This window comes from Liolophura sinensis, chromosome 1, assembly GCF_032854445.1.
Source record: "Liolophura sinensis isolate JHLJ2023 chromosome 1, CUHK_Ljap_v2, whole genome shotgun sequence".
NCBI classification, from domain to species: Eukaryota; Metazoa; Mollusca; class Polyplacophora; order Chitonida; family Chitonidae; genus Liolophura; species Liolophura sinensis.
The window spans coordinates 96,110,003-96,135,363 of record NC_088295.1 but is presented as its reverse complement, the minus strand read 5'-3'; the positions used below and the strand labels follow the sequence as shown (position 1 = coordinate 96,135,363).

Genomic DNA, 25,361 nt, shown 5'->3' with positions numbered 1-25,361 from the left:
GTGGGCGATTGGGTTCATGGTGGGCGATTGGGTTTGTGGTGGGCGATGGAGTTCGTGGTGGGTGATTGGGTTTGTGGTGGGTGAGTGGGTTCATGGTGGGTGATTGGGTTTGTGGTGGGCGATTGGGTTTGTGGTGGTGGGCGATAGAGTTCGTGGTGGGTGATTGGGTTTGTGGTGGGTGAGTGGGTTCATGGTGGGCGATTGGGTTTGTGGTGGGCGATTGGGTTGGTGGTGGGCGATTGGGTTTGTGGTGGGTGAGTGGGTTCATGGTGGGTGATTGGGTTTGTGGTGAGCAATTGGGTTTGTGGTGGTGGGCGATAGAGTTCGTGGTGGGTGATTGGGTTTGTGGTGGGCGATTGGGATTGTGGTGGGCGATTGGGTTGGTGGTGGGTGATTGGGTTTGTGGTGGGCGACCGGGTTCGTGGTGGTGGGCGATATTTGTGGTGGGCGACCGGGTTCGTGGTGGTGGGCGATAGGGTTCGTGGTGGGTGAGTGGGTTCATGGTGGGTGATTGGGTTTGTGGTGGGTGATTGGGTTTGTGGTGGGCGACCGGGTTCGTGGTGGTGGGCGATAGGGTTCATGGTGGATGATAAGAGTTTGCAGTGGGTGATTGGGCTCCCGGTGTTGGGCTTATTGGATTTGAAATGAAAGTACTGCTCAGAATGTGGTTTCTGTTAACATTCGTTTGTAATTAAAGCACTGGTCAGAATCTGTTGGTTTTCTGTTGAAATTGGAATTGTAATGAAACTACTGGTCAGAAGGGTTCGGTTTTCTGTTTACATTGGTTTCCACACTGAATCAAGTACGGTTGAGTCCATATATACACGACCCGATTACTCAATGGCCTGTCTTTAGGGGACAGACAGTAAAGTCTTAGACGACTGGGCCATTAAGGACAGACTTAATCATCAGAACTGAACCACAGCAAGTCAAGGTCACGACCTGATTACTTAATGACCTGTTATGCTCAAACCATGGCTCTGGTGGGTACATAATTTACTACTATATTGAACAAAATGTGTTACCAGTGGATAAATCTGATTTATGGATGTGATGAGAGTACACAACAGGATTACGCATTAAGGTGCACCCTTCACAGTCAACAGTAGCATGATGGAGTCACTTTTTGATTTCACAGGGACTAGCCATCTGTATTGGAGCTTGTTCAGTGCTGCATGTGCCCTCACTCGCATTCACAACAGCAACACAATGATGTCTCATTGACTGACCAACACCTGTGAACGCCCATGAAGTAGACGGGCTCTGTGGCTGAGAGGGCAAGCATGTCGCAATGACCCATAATACTCTCACCAATGCAGAAGCTGTGGGTTCAAGTCCAGCTCAAGCTGGCTTCCTCTCCGGCAGCACGTGGGAAGGAAGTATCTTTAAGCATTTACATGAGCAGTTAGCATAAAACCCTTACTACAGAAAATTGGAAAGAGACAGTATTTCACCGGTCACCGGAAACCACTCATTCGTTGCTGCTCTGATTATACTTTCCCTGCTGAAGCTTTTTATAATATTGTATTCCTGCTGGTGAACTAAGCATTCCTGAGGCCTGGTCTCTTTGCATTGTTTTAATGTTATCGTCTTAAATGTGATGACAGCATCGCACTTTCTAGACCAGTGGCGTCTAATATATCGCATGTAATTCTGTTAAGCTATGGTGCAAAGAGCTTGTTTACATGAGCCGCTACAATACAATCCTATCTGAGGTAAAGTGACGATGGTTTGTTTCACTGGTTACATGTACGTGTGACCACTTGGCATTCATCGCACAGTCATTGATGCTCTATATGCTGTGAGACATATTGTCTCTGAAGAGTGTGTAAAGCCTTATGCAACTTCAGCTCGGAATTTAAATCAGAGATAAATCTGATAATGATTCACTACTTTTTTATTTCAAAAAATATATTTTCATTGCTTTCCCTCTTGGGATTTGCAAGATGAAATGTTCACGTTGATGCCACCTTGCTGGCAGAATTGAGAACATATAAAAAAGTACCACAGAAACAAGAAATAGGAATAGAGAGTGAAACCCAGGTATGCAGTAAATAGAGGTGAAGGATATTACATCCCACATGTAAGCTGTAACTACAGCTGAGGGACACTACAGCCCACATCTAGGCTGTAACTACAATTGAGGGATAGAACCACCCATATGGAGGCTGTAACTGCAGCTGAGGGATAGAACCACCCACATGGAGGCTGTAACTGCAGCTGAGGGATAGAACCACCCACATGGAGGCTGTAACTGCAGCTGAGGGATACTGCAACCCACCAGTAGCCTGTAACTGCAGCTGAGGGATAGAACCACCCACATGGAGGCTGCAACTGCAGCTGAGGGATACTGCAACCCACCGGTAGGCTGTAACTGCAGCTGAGGGGATACTACATCCAACATGTAGACTGTAACTACAGCGGAGCGATAGGAGAACCCACATATCGGCTGTAACTACAGCTGAGGGCTATAATAACCCACATGTACATGTAAGCTGTAACTAAAACAGGGGGACTATGTGGCTGCAGCTGAGGGATACAGGTACAACTCACATGCATGCAGTAACTAGATTACAGTGATACCATAATCCACATGTATGCTGTAACTACAGCTAACTACAGCTGAGGGATAAACAACCCACATGTATGCTGTAACTACACCCTGAGGGAAACAACAATCCACATGTATGCTGTAACTACAGCTGAGGGATACAACAACCCACATACATGCTGTAACTACAGCTGAGGGATACAACAGCCCACATGTAGGTTGTAACTACAGCTGAGGAATACAACAACCCACATGTAGGCAAGATCAGAAGTTACAGAATCCAAGTAGCAGCCATCACATCCTATTTGTGGAATAACTTACTTCAGTGAAGTAAAAATTGGAATTTGGTTGCTGACATGTAGAGTAAGTTCTGAGTGCTGCCATTTCTTAAAGAAAACAAGTCTGTCTATTTCCTGCTACGTTAATTTGACAATACAGACCATTATATTACTTGCACCAGAAAAAAATTAAAATAACTTATATGGTATATACAATGACATGTACATGACGTCTTACAGGTAAATAAAACATACCAAAACAAGAAAGCAACATGTCATCGTGTGTAATACGTGCATAGCTTAGGTTTTATAGTCGTGCCCTGTGTGCATCTGAAAAGCTCTGTCTGCAGCAATAATTAAACATACAAAAAAAGGACATTAAATTCTTATGAATATCATAATAACTGTACCAGTGACTTAACAGAAAACTGATTGACACATACAGGAACTAACGAGATTAACAATTCCTCTATTGTACAAACCATCAACAAATATCACAGATAATGAAACGTCAGATCTAGTATTAAGTACATGTGTACTAGATATGTATTCATATAAACATTAAAAAAACAATGCCACCCCAAAGTTATGGTGTTGTGGTGTTACTCACCAGTAATATCAATACTTTAGCTGTGGTTTAAAGGCAATTTGAGGCCATATTCATGTACAGACAAAGCTGTTTTTATACTACTGGCCTATCATAAGTACTGCAGCAGGTGCTTTACACTGCTGGCCTATCATAAGTACTCCAGCAAGTTTCCTCAAGTCTGCTTATTCTTCCAAAATACTACCTGTACAAGAATAAACATTCAATGACAGAAAGGAGGTGATAAACAGGGGGTTGGTAACAGAAGAGAGGAGATAAACAGGGAGTAGGGTGAGAGAAGAGAGAGGAGATAACAGAGGGTAGGGTGACAGAAGAGAGGAGATGAACGGGGTTGGGTGAGAGAAGGGAGGAGATAAACGTGGTTGGGTAACAGTAGAGAGGAGATAACAGGGAGTAGGGTGACAGAAGAGAGGAGATGAACAGGGGGTAGGGTGACAGAAGAGAGGAGATGAACGTGGTTGGGTGACAGAAGAGAGGAGATAAACGGGGTTGGGTGACAGTAGAGAGGAGATAAACAGGGAGTAGGGTGACAGAAGAGGGGAGATAAACAGGGGGTAAGGTGACAGAAAAGAGGAGATAAACAGGGCTGGATGACAGAAGAGGGGAGATAAACAGGGGGTAGGGTTACAGAAGAGGGGAAATAAACAGGGGGTAGGGTGACAGAAGAGAGGAGATAAACAGGGGGTAGGGTGACAGAAGAGAGGAGATAAACAGGGGGTTGGTGACAGAAGAGAGGAGATAAACAAAGAGTAGGGTAACAGAAGAGGGGAGATAAACAGGGGTAGGGTGACAGAAGAGAGGAGATGAACAGGGTGTTGGGTGACAGAAGAGGGGAGATAAACAGGAAGTTGGGTGACATAAGAGGAGATAAACAGGCGGTTGGGTGACAGAGGAGAGGAGATAAACGAAGGGTGAAAGAAGAGAGGAGATAAACTGGAGGTTGGGTGACAGAAGAGATAAACAGGGGGTAGGGTGACAGAAGAGAGGAAGAAAATGGGGTAGGGTGACAGAAGAGAGGAGATAAACGGGGGGGGGGGGGGGTAGGCTGACAGAAGAGAGGAGATAAATGGAGGGTAGGCTGACAAGAGAGGAGATAAAGTGGGGTAGGGTGACAGAAGAGAGGAGATAAATGGGGTAGGGTGACAGAAGAGAGGAGATAAATGGGGGGAAGGCTGACAAGAGAGGAGATAAACGGGGGTAGGGTGACAGAAGAGAGGAGATAAACGGGGGGTTGGGTGACAGAAGAGAGGAGATAAACGGGGGTAGGGTGACAGAAGAGAGGAGATAAACAGGGGTAGGTTGACAGAAGAGAGGAGATAAACAGGGGGTAGGGTGACAGAAGAGAGGAGATAAACAGGGGGTAGGCTGACAGAAGAGAGGAGATAAATGGGGGGGGTAGGCTGACAAGAGAGGAGATAAACGGGGGTAGGGCTGACAGAAGAGAGGAGATAAACGGGGGGTAGGGTGACAGAAGAGAGGAGATAAACAGGGGGTAGGGTGACAGAAGAGAGGAGATAAATGGGGATAGGATGACAGAAGAGAGGAGATAAACAGGGGGTAGGCTGACAGAAGAGAGGAGATAAACAGGGGTTAGGCTCACAGAAGAGAGGAGATAAATGGGGGGTGGGCTGACAAGAGAGGAGATAAACAGGGGGTAGGGTGACAGAAGAGAGGAGATAAATGGGGGTAGGGTGACAGAAGAGAGGAGATAAACGGGGGATGACAGAAGAGAGTAGATAAACAGAGGGTACTGTGACAGAAGAGAGGAGATAAACGGGGGGGTTGGAAGACAAAAGAAAGGAGATACACAAGGGTTGGGTCACAGAAGAGAAGATACACAGGGAGCTGGATGACAGAAGCGAAGATGTGCATACAGGGTTGGGTCACAGAAGAGAAGTGATAAACAGGGGGTTGGAAGACAAAAGAAAGGATACACAAGGGTTGGGTCACAGAAGAGGAGATAAACGTGAGTGGGTGACAAAAGAGAACATACACAGGGAGTTGCATGACAGAAGCGAAGAGGTGCATAGGGAGTTGGGTCACAGAAGAGAGGAGACAGACAAAGGGTTGGGTCACAGAGGAGAGAAGACAAATGGAGTTGGATGGAAAAAAAAACCCACCAAAGTGTAAAAAACTAAGTGATCAGCACAAGTATTTGTGTAAGGTTTTATTAAAACTTTGTCAGGTAATTTAGACCTGTTACAGATAGAACAGATGATAAAAAGCAAGGGTACAATGTAAGGAAGGGTACAATGTAAGGAAGGGTACAAGTTCAGGAAGGGTACAATGTCAGGAAAGCTTTAATACTGTCGGACACGAATCTCGTTGTTTTCATCCAACTCTAAACGTACTAATCCTGATGGGGGCTGGGCTGGTGTTGAAGAAGACACTGGCTCCGGGTTGTCCAAACTTCGCAGAGAAAGGCTGTTCAGGTTAAATGTGGGGTTTCTGTGACAATAGCTTAAGGAAATACACTTCCTTTTTTATTTGCACATCTTAAAGGAGCAAAATCACTTGCACTAAAGTGCTTAAATGATTGTTTGTTACAACTATCCTTATGTTCATTGGTATAAGGTAAGTCAACAATCCAAAGCAAATGGCCAATAAAAAACAAATAGACAAGCAAATATATAATATAGGGTTAATGTAACTTTCACCAATTCAGTGAAAATGCCAAAATATGACTCACTAAAATGGGTGTACGTGTAACCACACCTACAGTACAGCTCAGGCTAAAAGTCAGTTGTTTACCGATACTGAATAACGCTCGACTGGCACGTGACAAACCCTCCACTGGGCTGTTTCGGAGGCCTGCTGAGGTGCACAGGATTATCGTCGGAAGGTGTGAACATAGTTCCGCCTACAGACATACAATGTAGCCTATCCTAATTTGCAAGCGAAGGTGCAGTCCTTGTGTTTCAGATATTTGAACACATACTAGCCGTTAAATGCGGAAAATTTATCTTGCAATATAACCTACCTCTGCATAATAAAATTAGTTCAGTAACTTGATTAACGGAGTAAATGTGTGATCAAAGTCTCCGACTGGCGTCGACTGTCCGCACACTAATTTTGATATACATGTATGCCATACAGAACAATGTCACAGATATTTTACAGTAAACTGGCCAAATCTTCCCATAAATTTAACAAAACAACGCGCGTTTGCCACACGGACAAGTAGGTCGAGCCGCATCCACCGGTGTTTTCAACAAGTAGCCGGAAATGGCTGGTGTATTTTTTTTTAATCTGACTGGTGTCTTTACAAAGTTCTCAAGATTATCCTACATCATTGATTGTCTATGCAGACTTGCTCAGTTGCTGACCAAATTACCATCCAGGGAGTTGTACAGAACTGCTATTTACGCAGAAACAGTGCATTTAGCCCCAGCAGCCAGTTTTAAGAGATTAATTTATTCCTACTGTTTACAAAACCATACAGTGTATGTCAGTTATTAATGTTTGACAATTGTGAGTATTATTTACTTACTTCAATACAACACATCTATTGTTATTCAATTTTGACAAAATGTCACTGCTGGATATTAAGTCTGCGTGGGTTCTTCTTTCAGGTCCCTGCAAGACACTTCCGAATACTTTATTTAAGCCTTACGCCAGATTAATCCTATAATAATCTGTTTTGCTGTGGCTGCCTATTAAACACCAATGATATGTTTTCACACAAGTACAGTGAACACCAAAACACCGCTATCCAAACTGAGAAAAAATAAAAAACAATTAGTGACCATATGTTTATTGATACACCTATAAGCTATTCACATACATTTTGCCTCAACCTCACAAACAAAAATTTGACAGGCCTATGGCTCAGTCTGTTTGAGCAGTAGCGCAGCGTAATGACCCTTTCACCAATGTGGTTGCGGTGAGTTCGTTCAGCCCATGCTGGTTTCCTCTCGGCCGTACGTCGGAAAACCTTCCAGCAACCTCCGGATGGTCGTGGGTTTCCCCCAGGGCTCTGCCTGGTTTCCTTCCATCATAGTGCTGGTCGCCGTCATATAAGTGAAATATTCTTGAGTACCAATCACCAACCAGTATAACACCAATCAAATAAATATAAATAAATAAATCATGTATTGTTAAGCATAAATTAACAGAGTGGAATGAATTTCAAGAAGGCATTTTGTAGTCACAGAGTCAGAGAAGAAAAGGTACAGTGTGTCTGGAAAGCCACAAATTTGAATAAAGCGTATTGGTGCAACTTGGAAATTATTACCGTATTACTTTTTCTGTGAGAAAAACCTTTCAAACGAATAATTTTTTCCTTCACGCGTTTGCTATGTGGGTGCTTTTCCTGGGTTTGTACTAAGTATAAATTCTCCAAAGTCATACAGACAAAATCTAACTTGTCTTGTGTTTTTATTTTTTATCAGTTCTGTACATGAAATTCATACTGTAATACCACGTTGTTGTTGTTGCACGGCCTGTCAGCGTCAAAGTATCAATTTAGTTTTCTAAATCGCAGTGGTGGATAATTTTTCACTGGCAAATGACTCCCACAAGTAAAACCTTCTATGGAAGAAACAGAATATATCTGTCCATCTTTTAGCTTGTTCTGGGAGATGAAGAATGGCCTAGTTTTCCCAGTCGTGGTGATCCATTACAAACCTCACATGCAATCACTCATAAATCACTACACACAAATATTGCAACTTTGCGACCAAAAACACACACATCAAGTGCTTCACTTCGGTTTCATGTATTGTGTTAGTGTTTCAAAAATCTTTTAAATCATTCTAATCAAGAACCATATTTTCCGTCGTCAACTTCCCACAGCCAGCGCGTAGGTCTACCAATGAATGCTCAACCACGTGTGTGTGTTCAGTCACAGTAGACGGATCACTGACTGCAGGTGACTGACTGACTGACTGTCCACAAGCCCTTTACAAACTTTGTACAAGACCTCTAGGATCGCGTAATCTCCTACCTGGCTTTGACTTTTATCCTGAGCTGTACTGTCTTCATTCCAGGATTGTAAAAGTAGGATTCTACTTCGGTCAGGGACTTTTGCAACATGACAATGTTGTAACAGTCATTCAGCATCACAGCGATGCTAGTCTATTATATTTCGCAGCGCATTGGGAAATCATGGACACATAATGTGCTTGTAATTTTCTAGTTACCCTCTAAGTGCGTCAACCAGGGTTACGTATCTATTTCTGAAATAGGGCGAAGTTATTTAACCATTCCAGGAGAGAAAACTGTTAATGGTACACGTATAAACAAAAACTGACACACAAAGTCATTTTTGTCCACATTCACACTAGACTAACAGACAGACACTGACCGGCCCGGATAGCACAGTTGGTAGAGCGTCCGCTTCAGGACCGGTAGATCCAGGATCAATCCTTGATCGAGTCACACCTAAGACTTTAAAAGAGGGAGTTGTAACTTCCTCGCTTGGCGTTCAGCATGAAGGGGATAGTGCAACGACTGGTTGACCCGTATCAGTATAATGGCTCGGGCGGGGCGGCTTACTTGCCTTCGGTAAGTCGTCTCAGTGAAGCAGCACTAAATAAAAGAGCGGTGGAAATCCGTCCTGCAACAAGGAGGCACATTACACGTACATGCACCCTAATGATTCCTTCGTCGTCATATGACTGAAAAATTGTTGAGTACCACGTTAAACCCCAAGCACTCACTCACTCAGACAGACACTGAGAAGACAATGACTCACCCAGTTATACTGATCCACAATTACACTGGACTAACAGACAGGCACTAACAAGAGAATGACTCACACAGTCATTTTGGTCCACATTCACACTACACTAACAGACAGACGCTGACGGGACAAGAACTCACCCAGTCATTTTGGTTCACATTCAAACTGGACTAACAGACAGACACTGGCAAGACAATGACTCACTCAGTTATTTTGGTCCACATTCACACTACACTAACAGACAGACACTGACAAGACAATGACTCATTCAGTCATTTTGATCCACACTCACACTGGACTAACAGACAGAAACTGACAAGACAATGACTCACCCAGTCATTTTGGCCCACATTTAGACTAGACTAACAGATACTGAAAAGACAACAACTCATTCAGTCATTTTGGCCCTTGTTCATTCTGGAGTTTAACTATCCCTGCGGTAATTAATGAACTTTAGTTTCCCCACAATAGTAGGAGAAGTGGTGAAACAGGTGAATTAAACGACTAGCAAATGTCCAGGAAAGGATACATTGCAGTGCTCTCCCCTTTCTCTGTCCTGGCATATGAAGCTCCAAAGCTGACTTCTTGCTGAAATTTTCTGAACCATTCCCTGTGCTCTGTGAGACGGTCTTGTGTAGAACCTAGCCGTGACTTCGTCTGTAGACTCAGCCGGAACCGACGCAGCTGATCCCTGACAAAATATATCCACAAACCATCAGACAAAACATGTCTGTTTAGTAAAAAATATACAAACTGTCACACTAAAGACAACAAACTGTCAGACAAATCCTACAAACCATCAAACAATACATACACACAACCTGTCAGACTAAACATACCAACAACCTGTCTGATAAAATATACCCACAACCTATCAGACAAAATACATCCACAACCTGCCAGACAAAATATACAAACTGTCAGACAAAACCCACAATCTGTCAGACTAAACATACTCACAACCTGTAAGACTGATCATATGAATAACCTGTCAGACAAAACATACTCACAACCTGTCAGACAAAATATACCCTCAACCTGCCAGACAAAATATACAAACTGTCAGACAAAACCCACAATCTGTCAGACTAAACATACCCACAACCTGTCAGACTAAACATATGAATAACCTGTCAGACTAAACATATGAATAACCTGTCAGACTAAACATACCCACAACCTGTCAGACTAAACATATGAATAACCTGTCAGGCTAAACATACTCACAACCCTGTCAGACAAAACATACTCACAACCTGTCAGACAATATATACCCACAACCTGTCAGACAAAATATACAAGCTGTCAGACAAAACCCACAATCTGTCAGACTAAACATACTCACAACCTGTCAGACTAAACATATGAATAACCTGTCAGGCTAAACATACTCACAACCTGTCAGACTGATCATATGAATAACCTGTCAGACAAAACATACTCACAACCTGTCAGACAAAATATACCCTCAACCTGTCAGACTAATCAAATGAATAACCTGTCAGACAAAACATACTCACCGGTCGGGGCCTCGGTGGCTCATTTGGTTAGCGCGCTAGCGCAGCGTAATGACCCAGGAGTCTCTCACCAATGCGCTCCCCGTGAGTTCAAGTCCATCTCATGCTGGCTTCCTCTCCGGCCGTACGTGGGAAGTCTGTCAGCAGCCTGCGGATGGTCATGGGTTTTCCCTGGGCTCTCCCTGGTTTCCACCCACCATAATGCTGGCTGCCGTCATGTGAGTGAAATATTCTTGAATACGGCGTAAAACACAAATAAATAAATAAATAAATACACAACCTGTCAGACAAAATATACAAGCTGTCAGACAAAACCCACAATCTGTCAGACTAAACATACCCACAACCTGTCTGACAAAATATACCCACAACCTGTCAGACTAAACATACCCACAACCTGTCAGACTAAACATATGAATAGCCTGTCAGACTAAACATACCCACAACCTGTCAGACTAAACATATGAATAACCTGTCAGGCTAAACATACTCACAACCTGTCAGACAAAACATACTCACAACCTGTCAGACAATATATACCCACAACCTGTCAGACAAAATATACAAGCTGTCAGACTAAATATACAAGCTGTCAGACAAAACCCACAATCTGTCAGACTAAACATACCCACAACCTGTCTGACAAAATATACCCACAACCTGTCAGATTAAACATATGAACAACCTGTCAGACAAAATATACCCACAACCTGTCAGACTAAACATACTCACAACCTGTCAGACAAAATATACCCACAACCTGTCAGATTAAACATATGAACAACATGTCTGAGTAAAACCACAACCACAAACTGTCTGAAAAAGCATATCCACAAACTGTCAGAGAAAACATAATGCTGGCCCTCGTGGTATAAGTGAAACATTCTTGAGTACGGTGTAAAACACCGATCAAATAAATAAATAAAGGTGATGTATGATTTTGTCCTGATGTGACAACATTTGACCTGTGATCGTGTCCTGCTGTGACAACATTTGATCTAAGGGTTTGTCCTGCTGTGATCTATCATCTGGTCTTGCTCTGACAATATTTGATCCAAGCTCTTGTGCTGCTGTGACAACATTTGATCCAAGCTCTTGTGCTGCTGTGACAACATTTGATCTAAGTGCTTGTGCTGCTGTGACAACATTTGATCTATGATCTTGTCCTGCTGTGACAACATTTTACCTGTGATTTTCTCCTGATCTTGTCCTGTAATAATAAAACTTGATCTATGATCTTGTCCTGCTCAGAAAAGATTTGATCTAAGCCCTTATCAAGCTATCTTGACCCTTTTGAGTTACCTGACAGGTGTGTGACCCCAGTGAATTCCAGACAACTTTGGCTGAGCCACAGACTCTGTGAGAGGAGGGTTCTGAGCTGTAAAAAGTAAAACAATCATCATGTTACACAATACTCACTGAAGACTGGTACACCAGTGTGGATAAAGCCCACTGACTGGAATGAAAACAATGTGACACTTGATTGCGTGCAATGCGTGGAATGAATACAATGGGACATTTGACTGTGAAACATACTGACTGGAATGAATACAATGGGACATTTGACTATGTGCAACACACTGATTGGAATGAAAACAATGTGACTCTTGGCGGTGTGTAACACACTGATTGCAATGAATACAATGTGATACTTGGCTGCGTGCAACACACTGAATGAAATGAAAATGTGACACTTGATTGTGCAAAACACTGACTGGAATGAATACAATGTGGACATTTGACTGTGTGCAACACACTGACTGGAATGAATTCAATGTTATATTTCACTGTATGAAGCCCACTGACTGGAATGAATGCAATGTTATATTTCACTGCGTGAAGCCCACTGACTGGAATGAATACAATGTTATATTTCACTGTGTGAAGCCCAATGACTGGAATGAATACAATGTTATATTTCACTGTGTGAAGCCCACTGACTGGAATGAATACAATGTGGACATTTGACTGTGTGCAACACACTGACTGGAATGAATACAAAGTGACACTTGATGGTGTGAAGCCCACTGACAGGAATGAATACAATGTTATATTTCACTGTGTGAAGTACACTGACTGGAATGAATACAATGTTCCATTTCACTGTGTGAAGTACACTGACTGGAATGAATACAATGTTATATTTCACTGTGTGAAGCCCATTGACTGGAATGAATACAACGTGACACTTGATGGTGTGAAGCCCACTGACTGGAATGAATGCAATGTTATATTTCACTGCGTGAAGCCCACTGACAGGAATGAATACAATGTTATATTTCACTGAGTGAAGTACACTGACTGGAATGAATACAATGTGGACATATGACTGTGTGCAACACACTGACTGGAATGAATACAATGTGACATTTGATGGTGTGAAGCCCACTGACTGGAATGAATACAATGTTATATTTCACTGTGTGAAGCCCACTGACTGGAGTGAATACAATGTTACATTTCACTGTGTGAAGCCCACTGACTGGAATGAATACAATGTTATTTTTCACTGAGTGAAGCCCAATGACTGGAATGAATACAATGTTATATTTCACTGTGTGAAGCCCACTGACTGGAATGAATACAATGGGACATTTCACTGTGTGAAGCCCACTGACAGGAATGAATACAATGTTATATTTCACTGAGTGAAGCCCAATGACTGGAATGAATACAATGTTATATTTCACTGTGTGAAGCCCACTGACTGGAATGAATACAATGTTATATTTCACTGAGTGAAGCCCACTGACTGGAATGAATACAATGTTATATTTCACTGTGTGAAGCCCACTGACTGGAATGAATACAATGTTATATTTCACTGTGTGAAGCCCACTGACTGGAATGAATACAATGTTATATTTCACTGTGTGAAGCCCACTGACAGGAATGAATACAATGTTATATTTCACTGAGTGAAGCCCAATGACTGGAATGAATACAATGTTATATTTCACTGTGTGAAGCCCACTGACTGGAATGAATACAATGTTCCATTTCACTGTGTGAAGCCACTGACAGGAATGAATACAATGTTCCATTTCACTGAGTGAAGCCCAATGACTGGAATGAATACAATGTGACATTTGATGGTGTGAAGCCCACTGACTGGAATGAATACAATGTTATATTTCACTGTGTGAAGTACACTGATGAAAATGAGTACAATGTTACAATTTGATTGTTACATATAATATTTACATACCACCAAAGTACTTCCTCCATTTTTTTTCTAAAGACTCTTCTGCAGTCTGCACCAAACCGCCAAAATTCACCCGATAACCTGGTCCAGACCTGGCCAAAGGAAGGTGTCAGGTGAATTTCTACTCCACATAGTAACAAACTATACAGCACCTACAATTCAGCACCCTACAGATTTATTAGGTTTAGCTCTTGGCTTGTCTACTGAGTCTAGCTTCACCTCATGAGTTGTCTCTTGAATATAGCTTCAGACCATCTCTTGAGTATCACTTTCAACCATCAGTTACATGGACCTCTTGAGTATAACTTCTGACTACGAGTTATCTCTCAAGTGTAACTGCACACCATGAGTTATCTGTTGGGTCTAACTTCAGACCATGAGTTGTCTCTTGAATATCAGTTTTCTCTCGAGTCTATGCTTTCTACCTGTTCTATCTCCCAAAATATAATCACATAGCATGCTGTTCAGGCATGTACATGTATGTACATGTAACCTACAAATCTAAACAAATGTATGTACATGTAACCTACAAATCTAAACACATGTATGTACATGTAACCACAAATCTAAACACAGGTATGTACATGTAACCTACAAATCTAACCACATGTATGTACATGTAACCACAAATCTAAACACATGTATGTACATGTAACCTACAAATCTAAACACATGTATGTACATGTAACCACAAATCTAAACACAGGTATGTACATGTAACCTACAAATCTAAACACATGTATATGTACATGTAACCACAAATCTAAACACAGGTATGTACATGTAACCTACAAATCTAAACACATGTATGTACATGTAACCACAAATCTAAACCATGTATGTACATGTAACCACAAATCTAAACACATGTATGTACATGTCACCACAAATCTAAACACATGTATGTCTTTACGCATGTGTAAGCACATAAAAGGGTCCTGCATATGGCGCATACATATCTCGCCTTGTAGCATTTGTCAGATCTTGCGTTAATGGTGATGACTTTAATCTGCGTCACAAGTTGCTAGTTCAAAAACTAGTTTGTCAAGGATACTCCATCAAACGCCTTCATTCTAAGTTTCTCAAATTTTACAATGAATATAACACTCTCATTGGCAGGTATGGACAGAGCGTTCAGAATCTCTGGCGATCTGCATTGTGATCAACCACTGTTATCCCTATGTACATACCTATCATGTACATGGTATTTAACAACATAGATGGCGCTGGTTGCCCAGTGTAACCGTCTATCTTGTATGTCATGTGTAACATTATAGATGGCGCCTCTTGTAGCATGAAATCTTTACATATAACGGCAAAGACGTAATCGTCCGTTACTTTTGAATCTCAATCTGATCGGTTAGGGTCTGTAAAGCTTGCCATTTTCAAACTGTATCTAATACCGCTTAACCTGGGGCTAGGGTTCGTAAAGGTAGCCATGCTAATTACATCAGCATGATGCCTTTATGAACAGTTGCAATGAAAGCGCGACTGAGATGCTTGTTTAGCTGTTATTTGACATGGAACTCATTCACGGACTACGAATTTGAACTTTGATATGGAATTCATGCCTGGAATATTCATTGTCTGCACGGCATCATTGAAAACTGATGACCGCTTCTCTTGTGTGTTACCGGCTTTATTTCTTATTTGTATAATTTCTTACATACCTTTGTCTTCGGGAGTTAGTGTTAAACGTTGTTGTGGAAATGGATCTTGCGATTATCGACTTGGAACGCCCTTTACGGACTACGAATGGTATAGGAATGTCAGGCTTGACGCTTATATATATATATATATATATATATATATACAATATTTGTGCTACCAGCCAGTCTACCACTTGTCACTAAGAATGAAAGTGGACAATCTGGAAATTCCCTGTCAAAGGTCAGATGAATAAATACACTTAGACTCTCCTAGTGATTGAATGACAAGCATCACAGCCTCTTGACCATTAGCCACACCCTCACACGTTCCACACAGTGATGTGACAAGCATCATAACCTCTTGACCATTAGCCACACCCTCACACGTTCCACACAGTGCTGTGACAAGCATCATAACCTCTTGACCATTAGCCACTCCCTCACACGTTCCACACAGTGATGTGACAACCATTATAACCTCTTGACCATTCACCACTCCCACACACGTTCCACACAGTCATGTGACAAGCATCATAACCTCATGACCATTAGCGACTCCCTCACACGTTCCACAGTGATGTGACAAGCATCATGACCTCATGACCACTAGCCACTACCTCACACGTTCCACACAGTGATGTGACAAGCATCATAACCTCATGAGCATTAGCCACTCCCTCACACGTTCCACAGTGATGTGACAAGCATCATAACCTCTTGACCACTAGCCACTACCTCACACGTTCCACACGGTGATGTGACAAGCATCATAACCTCTTGACCATTAGCCACTACCTCACACATTCCACACAGTGATGTGACAAGCATCATAACCTCCTGACCATTAGCCACTACTTCACACGTTCCACAGTGATGTGACAAGCATCATAACCTCTTGACCATTAGCCACTACCTCACACTTTCCAGACAGTGATGTGACAAGCATCATAACCTCATGACCATTAGCCACTCCCTCACACGTTCCATACAGTGATGTGACAAGCACCATAACCTCTCAACCATTAGCCACTCCCACACATGTTCCACACAGTGATGTGACTAGCATCATAACCTCTTGACCATTAGCCACTCCCTCACACATTCCACACAGTGATGTGACAAGCCTCATAACCTCTTGACCACTAGCCATTACATCACACGCTCCACAGTGATGTGACAAGCATCATAACCTCTTGACCATTAGCCACTACCTCACACGTTCCACACAGTGATGTGACAAGCATCATAACCTCTTGACCATTAGCCACTACATCACACTTTCCACAGTGTTGTGACAAGCATCATAACCTCATGACCATTAGCGACTCCCTCACACATTCCACACAGTGATGTGACAAGCACCATAACCTCTTGACCATTAGCCACTCCCACACACGTTCCAAACAGTGATGTGACAAGCATCATAACCTCTTGACCATTAGCCACTCCCTCACACGTTCCACACAGTGATGTGACAAGCATCATAACCTCTTGACCATTAGCCACTCCCTCACACTTTCCACAGTGTTGTGACAAACATCATAACCTCTTGACCATTAGCCACTCCCTCACACGTTCCACACAGTGATTCGACAAGCATCATAACCTCTTGACCATTAGCCACTCCCACACACGTTCCACACAGTGATGTGACAAGCATCATAACCTCTTGACCATTAGCCACTCCCTCACACATTCTACACAGTGATGTGACAAGCACCATAACCTCTTGACCATTAGCCACTCCCTCACACTTTCCACACAGTGATGTGACAAGCATCATAACCTCTTGACCATTAGCGACTCCCTCACACGTTCCACACAGTGATGTGACAAGCATCATAACCTCCTGACCATTAGCCACTCCCTCACACATTCTACACAGTGATGTGACAAGCACCATAACCTCTTGACCATTAGCCACTCCTTCACACGTTCCACACAGTGATGTGACAAGCATCATAACCTCTTGACCATTAGCCACTCCCTCACACGCTCCACAGTGATGTGACAAGCATCATAACCTCTTAACCATTAGCCACTCCCTCACACATTCCACACATTGATGTGACAAGCATCATAACCTCATGAGCATTAGCCACTCCCTCACACGTTCCATACAGTGATGTGACAAGCCTCATAACCTCTTAACCATTAGCCACTCCCACACACATGCTACACAGTGATGTGACAACCCTTATAACCTCTTAACCATCAGCCACTCCCTCACACGTTCCACACAGTGATGTGACAAGCATCATAACCTCTTGACCATTAGCCACTCCCTCACACGTTCCACACAGTGATGTGACAAGCCTCATAACCTCTTGACCACTAGCCATTACATCACACGCTCCACAGTGATGTGACAAGCATCATAACCTCTTGACCATTAGCCACTACCTCACACGTTCCACACAGTGATGTGACAAGCATCATAACCTCTTGACCATTAGCCACTACATCACACTTTCCACAGTGTTGTGACAAGCATCATAACCTCATGACCATTAGCGACTCCCTCACACATTCCACACAGTGATGTGACAAGCACCATAACCTCTTGACCATTAGCCACTCCCACACACGTTCCAAACAGTGATGTGACAAGCATCATAACCTCTTGACCATTAGCCACTCCCTCACACGTTCCACACAGTGATGTGACAAGCATCATAACCTCTTGACCATTAGCCACTCCCTCACACTTTCCACAGTGTTGTGACAAACATCATAACCTCTTGACCATTAGCCACTCCCTCACACGTTCCACACAGTGATTCGACAAGCATCATAACCTCTTGACCATTAGCCACTCCCACACACGTTCCACACAGTGATGTGACAAGCATCATAACCTCTTGACCATTAGCCACTCCCTCACACATTCTACACAGTGATGTGACAAGCACCATAACCTCTTGACCATTAGCCACTCCCTCACACTTTCCACACAGTGATGTGACAAGCATCATAACCTCTTGACCATTAGCGACTCCCTCACACGTTCCACACAGTGATGTGACAAGCATCATAACCTCCTGACCATTAGCCACTCCCTCACACATTCTACACAGTGATGTGACAAGCACCATAACCTCTTGACCATTAGCCACTCCTTCACACGTTCCATACAGTGATGTGACAAGCCTCATAACCTCTTAACCATTAGCCACTCCCACACACATGCTACACAGTGATGTGACAACCCTTATAACCTCTTAACCATCAGCCACTCCCTCACACGTTCCACACAGTGATGTGACAAGCATCATAACCTCTTGACCATTAGCCACTCCCTCACATATTCTACACATTGATGTGACAAGCATCATAACCTCTTGACCATTAGCCACACCCTCACACGTTCCACACAGTGATGTGACAAGCATCATAATCTCTTGACCATTAGCCACTACCACACACGTTCCACACAATAATGTGACAAGCATCATAACCTCTTGACCATTAGCCACTACCTCACACGTTCCACATAGTGATGTGACAAGCATCATAATCTCTAAACCATTAGCCACTCCCTCACACGTTCCACACAGTGATGTGACAAGACTCATAACCTCTTGACCATTAGCCACTCCCTCACACATTCCACACAGTGATGTGACAAGCATCATAATCTCTTAACCATTAGCCACTCCCACACACGTTCTACAGTGATGTGACAAGCACCACAACCTCATGACCATTAGCCACTCCTTCACACGTTCCACAGTGATGTGACAAGCACCATAACCTCTTGTCTATTAGCCACTACCTCACATTTTCCACAATAATGTGACAAGCACCATAACCTCTTGTCCATTAGCCACTCCTTCACACGTTCCACAGTGATGTGACAAGCACCATAACCTCTTGTCCATTAGCCACTCCCTCACACGTTCCACACAGTGATGTGACAAGACTCATAACCTCTTGACCATTAGCCACTCTCTCATACGTTCCACACAGTGATGTGACAAGCATCACAATCTCTTGGCCATTAGCCACTCCCTCACACGTTCCACACAGTGATGTGACAAGCACCACAACCTCATGACCATTAGCCACTCCTTCACACGTTCTACAGTGATGTGACAAGCACCATAACCTCTTGTCCATTAGCCACTACCTCACCTTTTCCACAATAATGTGACAAGCACCATAACCTCTTGTCCATTAGCCACTTTTTCACACGTTCCACAGTGATGTGACAAGCACCATAACCTCTTGTCCATTAGCCACTCCTTCACACGTTCCACAGTGATGTGATAAGCACCATAACCTCTTGACCATTAGCCACTCTCTCATACGTTCCACACAGTGATGTGACAAGCATCACAATCTCTTGGCCATTAGCCACTCCTTCACACGTTCCACACAGTGATGTGACAAGCATCATATCCTCTTGACCATTAACCACTACCTCACACGTTTTACAGTGATGTGACAAGCACCATAACCTCATGACCATTAGCCACTCCCTCACATGTTCCACACTGATGTGACAAGCACCATAACCTCTTTTCTATTAGCCACTCCCTCACACGATCCACACAGTGATGTGACAAGCATCATAACCTCTTGTCCATTAGCCACTCCTTCACACGTTCCACAGTGATGTGACAAGCATCATAACCGCTTGTCCATTAGCCACTCCTTCACACGTTCCACAGTGATGTGACAAGCATCATAACCTCTTGTCCATTAGCCACTACTTCACACGTTCCATACAGTGATGTGACAAGCACCATAACCTCTTGACCACTAGCCACTATCTCACACGTTCCACACAGTGATGTGACAAGCATCATAACCTCTTGACCACTAGCCACTCCCTCACACGTTCCACACAGTGATGTGACAAGCATCATAACCTCTTAACCATTAGCCACTCCCTCACACGTTCCACACAGTGATATGACAAGCACCATAACCTCTTGTCTATTAGCCACTCCCTCACACATTCCACATGGTGATGTGACAAGCATCATAACCTCTTGTCCATTAGCCACTCCTTCACACGTTCCACACAGTGATGTGACAAGCATCATAACCTCTTAACCATTAGCCACTCCCTCACACGTTCCACACAGTGATGTGACAAGCATCATAACCTCATGCCCATTAGCCACTCCCTCACACTTTCCACACAGTGATGTGACAAGCATCATAACCTCTTGACCATTAGCCACTCCCTCACACTTTCCACACAGTGATGTGACAAGCATCATAACCTCTTAACCATTAGCCACTCCCTCACACATTCCACAGTGATGTGACAAGCATCATAACCTCTTGACCATTAGCCACTCCCTCACACGTTCCACAGTGATGTGACAAGCATCATAACCTCATGACCATTAGCCACTCCCTCACACTTTCCACACAGTGATGTGACAAGCATCATAACCTCTTGACCATTAGCCACTCCCTCACACTTTCCACACAGTGATGTGACAAGCATCATAATCTCTTGGCCATTAGCCACTACCTCACACGTTCCACAGTGATATGACAAGCACCATAACCTCTTGTCCATTAGCCACTCCTTCACACGTTCCACACTGTCATGTGACAAGCACCATAACCTCTTGTCTATTAGCCACTACCTCACACATTCCACACAGTCATGTGACAAGCATCATAATCTCTTGACCATTAGCCACTCCCTCACACTTTCCACACAGCGATATGACAGGTGTGTATATTGACTCACAAGTAAGGATTTCTGGCGGGGTTCCACACACTGTAGGCTGAGGATGAGGCATGGTACGGTGGGTGGGGTATCAGAGCATCATTATACCTTGTCCCTAGGCTCAATGAGGGTCCATCATCGCCTGGAATCATAATAACAATATTCTGATTACCTCATTTTCTCCAATGCTTCACAACTGGCAATATCAAGTAAATATGTACATCATAAAACATTGATGGTCGAATGCACAGCTAATGAGGATAAGTAACATCATAAAACACTGACTATTTATTTTGTTTGATTGGTATTTTACGCTGTACTCAAGAATATATCACTTATACGACGGCGGCCAGCATTATGGTCGGAAGAAACAGGGCAGCGCCTGGTGGAGACCCATGACCATCCGCAGGTTGCTGTGGGACTTTCAAATACATTAAGTCACTGATGCTTGAATGCACAGCTAATCAGGTCAGGTAACGTCATAAAACACTGACGCCTGAATGCACAGCTAATCAGGTCAGGTAACGTCATAAAACACTGGCGCTTGAATGCACAGCTAATCAGGTTAGGTAACGTCAGAAAACACGAACCCCTGAGTGCACAGCTAATCAGGTCGGGTAACATCATAAAACACTGGCACTTGAATGCACAGCTAATCAGGTCAGGTAACGTCATAAAACACGAACGCCTGAGTGCACAGCTAATCAGGTCAGGTAACGTCATAAAACACTGGCGCTTGAATGCACAGCTAATCAGGTTAGGTAACGTCAGAAAACACAAACGCCTGAGTGCACAGGTAAGCAGGTCGGGTAACGTCATAAAACACTGGCGCCTGAATGCACAGCCAATCAGGTCAGGTAACGTCATAAAACACGAATGCCTGAGTGCACAGCTAATCAGGTCAGGTAACGTCATAAAACACTGATGCTTGAATGCACAGCTAATGAGGTTAGGTAACGTCAGAAAACACGGACACCTGAATGCACAGCTAATCAGGTCAGGTAACGTCAGAAAACACTGACGCTTGAATGCACAGCTAAGCAGGTCAGGTAACGTCATAAAACACGGACGCCTGAATGCACAGCTAAGCAGGTCGGGTAACATCATAAAAAACTGACGCCTGAATGCACAGCTAATCAGGTCAGGTAACGTCAGAAAACAAGGACGCCTGAATGCACAGCTAATCAGGTCAGGTAACGTCATAAAACACGGACGCTTGAATGCACAGCTAATGAGGTTAGGTAACGTCATAAAACATGGACGCCTGAATGCACAGCTAATCAGGTCAGGTAACGTCATAAAACACTGACGCCTGAATGCACAGCTAATCAGGTCAGGTAATGTCATAAAACACTGACGCCTGAATGCACAGCTAATCAGGTCAGGTAACGTCATAAAACACAGCTAATAAGGTTAAGTAGCATTAATACGAGAACTGAAGTTTTCCTGCCTTTCACATCATATATTCAAAATGTCAGCACACACACTGTAACCAATGCTGTGACTAACAGCAGCATCTGTAAGCCTCATACTGACAAGCAACATAAAAACGGCACAACATCAACAGTCTGAACAAATCTAGAACTGCTCATATCTACGTGTCTGATTGGGGTTCAATGCTGCAGAATTTCAAAAATACTGCGGCCAGATATATGTACATGCATAGAGGCTTACGGGACATAAGTCCTGAGAAAACCAGGCTGGTAACTACATGTCCAGAGTATTTAGCCAATAGGGTGAAGGTGTGTTACCTGGAGAGACTGGGGTGGGTGTGACCACTGTACAACAGTGTGCTACTTATAGTGACTTGGGTGGGTGTGATCACTGTACAACAGCGTGTTACCTGGAATTACTTGGGTGGGTGTGATCACTGAACATGTACAACTGGGTGTTACCTTAAGTGACATGGGTGGGTGTGACCACTGTACAACAGTGTGTTAACTGGAGTAACTTGGGTGGGTGTGTCCACTGTACAAGAGTGTGCTACTTATAGTGACTAGGGTGGGTGTGACCACTGTATATGTACAAGTGGGTGTTACCTTAAGTGACATGGGTGGGTGTGACCACTGTACAACAGTGTGTTAACTGTGGAGTAACTTGGGTGGGTGTGACCACTGTACAACAGTATGTTACCTGGAGTGACTTGGATGGGTGTGACCACTGTATATGTACAACAGGGTGTTACCTGGAATGACTTGGGTGGGTGTGACCACTGTATATGTACAACAGCGTGTTACCTGGAATGACTTGGGTGGGTGTGACCACTGTATATGTACAACAGGGAGTTACCTGGAATGACTTGGGTGGGTGTGACCACTGTACAACAGTATGTTACCTGGAATAATCTGGGTGGGTGTGACCACTGTACAACAGAGTATTACCTGGAGTGACTTGGGTGGATGTGACCACTGTACATGTACAACAGGGTGTTACCTGGAATGACTTGGGTGGGTGTGACCACTGTATATGTACAACAGGGTGTTACCTGGAATTACTTGGGTGGGTGTGACTACTGTATATGTACAACAGGGTGTTACCTGGAATGACTTGGGTGGGTGTGACGACCGTATATGTACAACAGGGAGTTACCTGGATTGACTTGGGTGGGCGTGACCACTGTACAACAGTATGTCACCTGGAATAATCTGGGTGGGTGTGACCACTGTACAACAGAGTATTACCTGGAGTGACTTAGGTGGGTGTGACCATTGTACAACAGCGAGATACCTGGAGTGACTTGGGTGGGTGTGACCACTGTACAACAGTGAGATATCTGCAGTGACTTGGGTGGGTGTGACCACTGTGCAACAGATTGTTACCTGGAGTGACTTGGGTGGGTGTGACCACTGCATTCTTTGTGTTGATCATGCCCAGAACTCGGGACAACTCTGTGTTAATCTTCAGCAGGGACTCTGCCAGGGGGTCTGTGTCTGTGAGCTTCCCCTGTGAGCGGGGTTTGGTGATCACTGGGTCAGTGGGGTACTTCAACTCTCCAGGAAGGCCTGTGAGGAAGTTGTCTATGTTGAGGTCTGTACTGCTGACACCACTACTCTCATCATCATCACTTAGGTCAAATCTTGGCAGCTGCACTGGCTGATGGGGGTGTTCAAAAGGGACAAGCTCTGACTCGCTCTCACTGCCGGACTAAAAACCATGTGTTGTCAGTATATACAATGTTGATGCTAAATACAGTTATCAAAATCATCCCAACCCATGTGACAGGCACTGTGTTAGATTACAAGTTACATGCTGCTCATCTTAGGTGAAATGTGGACTACACCAGAAATATTTCCTGATGAAGAAGATATTTAAAAGCGGAAAATCATAGAAACCTCAGTTTAATTTTTATTCCATTTCTGGGGTTTTTTTGTTGAATCCTCACTTCCTTCTTCTATGCCCTCAACCCTCACCACCAGTCCTGTGACCCCTCCCTCACTACTCACCTCCTATCTTTCATTTTCTGTTCCCATAACTGCCCCTCCCACCCTCCACAGTCCTGACCTTAAGCCCTAAAAGTGACATCAAGAGTTGAATTTTCACTTCCTTGTCGCATAACATCCCCCGGCTCCAGTCCTCATCCCTCCCCCTGAACAGTGACATGACCTGTTGAATCTTTACTTCCTTCTTCCATACACTCACCCCTCCCAGTGCTCACCTTCTGCCAAACTGTTAAATCTTTACTTTCTTCTCCCATACACTCAATCCTCCCCACTCTGTCCTCACCTTCTGCCCAACTGTTAAATCATTACTTCCTTCTTCCATACACTCAATCCTCCCCTCCCAGTCCTCACCTTCTGCCAAACTGTTAAATCATTACTTCCTTCTTCCATACACTCAATCCTCCCCTCCCAGTCCTCACCTTCTGCCAAACTGTTAAATCATTACTTCCTTCTTCCATACACTCACCCCTCCCCACTCAGTCCTCACCTTCTGCCCAACTGTTAAATCTTTAATTCCTTCTCCCATACACTCACCCCTCCCCACTCAGTCCTCACCTTCTGCCCAACTGTTAAATCATTACTTCCTTCTTCCATACACTCAATCCTCCCCACTCAGTCCTCACCGTCTGCCCAACTGTTAAATCTTTACTTCCTTCTTCCATACACTCACCCCTCCCCACTCAGTCCTCACCTTCTGCCCAACTGTTAAATCATTACTTCCTTCTTCCATACACTC

General features: G+C 43.7%; 1 protein-coding gene across 1 annotated transcript in view; it reads right to left on the bottom strand.

Moving 5' to 3' along the window:
* Positions 1-4,832: 4,832 nt before the first annotated feature.
* LOC135462195 (centrosomal protein of 164 kDa-like) overlaps positions 4,833-25,361 on the bottom strand; it is a 77,383-nt gene continuing 56,854 nt past the window's right edge. Inside the window, 6 exon segments of the mRNA XM_064739595.1 lie at positions 4,833-5,884; positions 9,649-9,810; positions 11,939-12,014; positions 13,845-13,933; positions 21,207-21,327; positions 24,005-24,329. Coding sequence (XP_064595665.1) covers positions 5,737-5,884; positions 9,649-9,810; positions 11,939-12,014; positions 13,845-13,933; positions 21,207-21,327; positions 24,005-24,329 — 921 coding nt within the window. The 3' untranslated portion in view covers positions 4,833-5,736.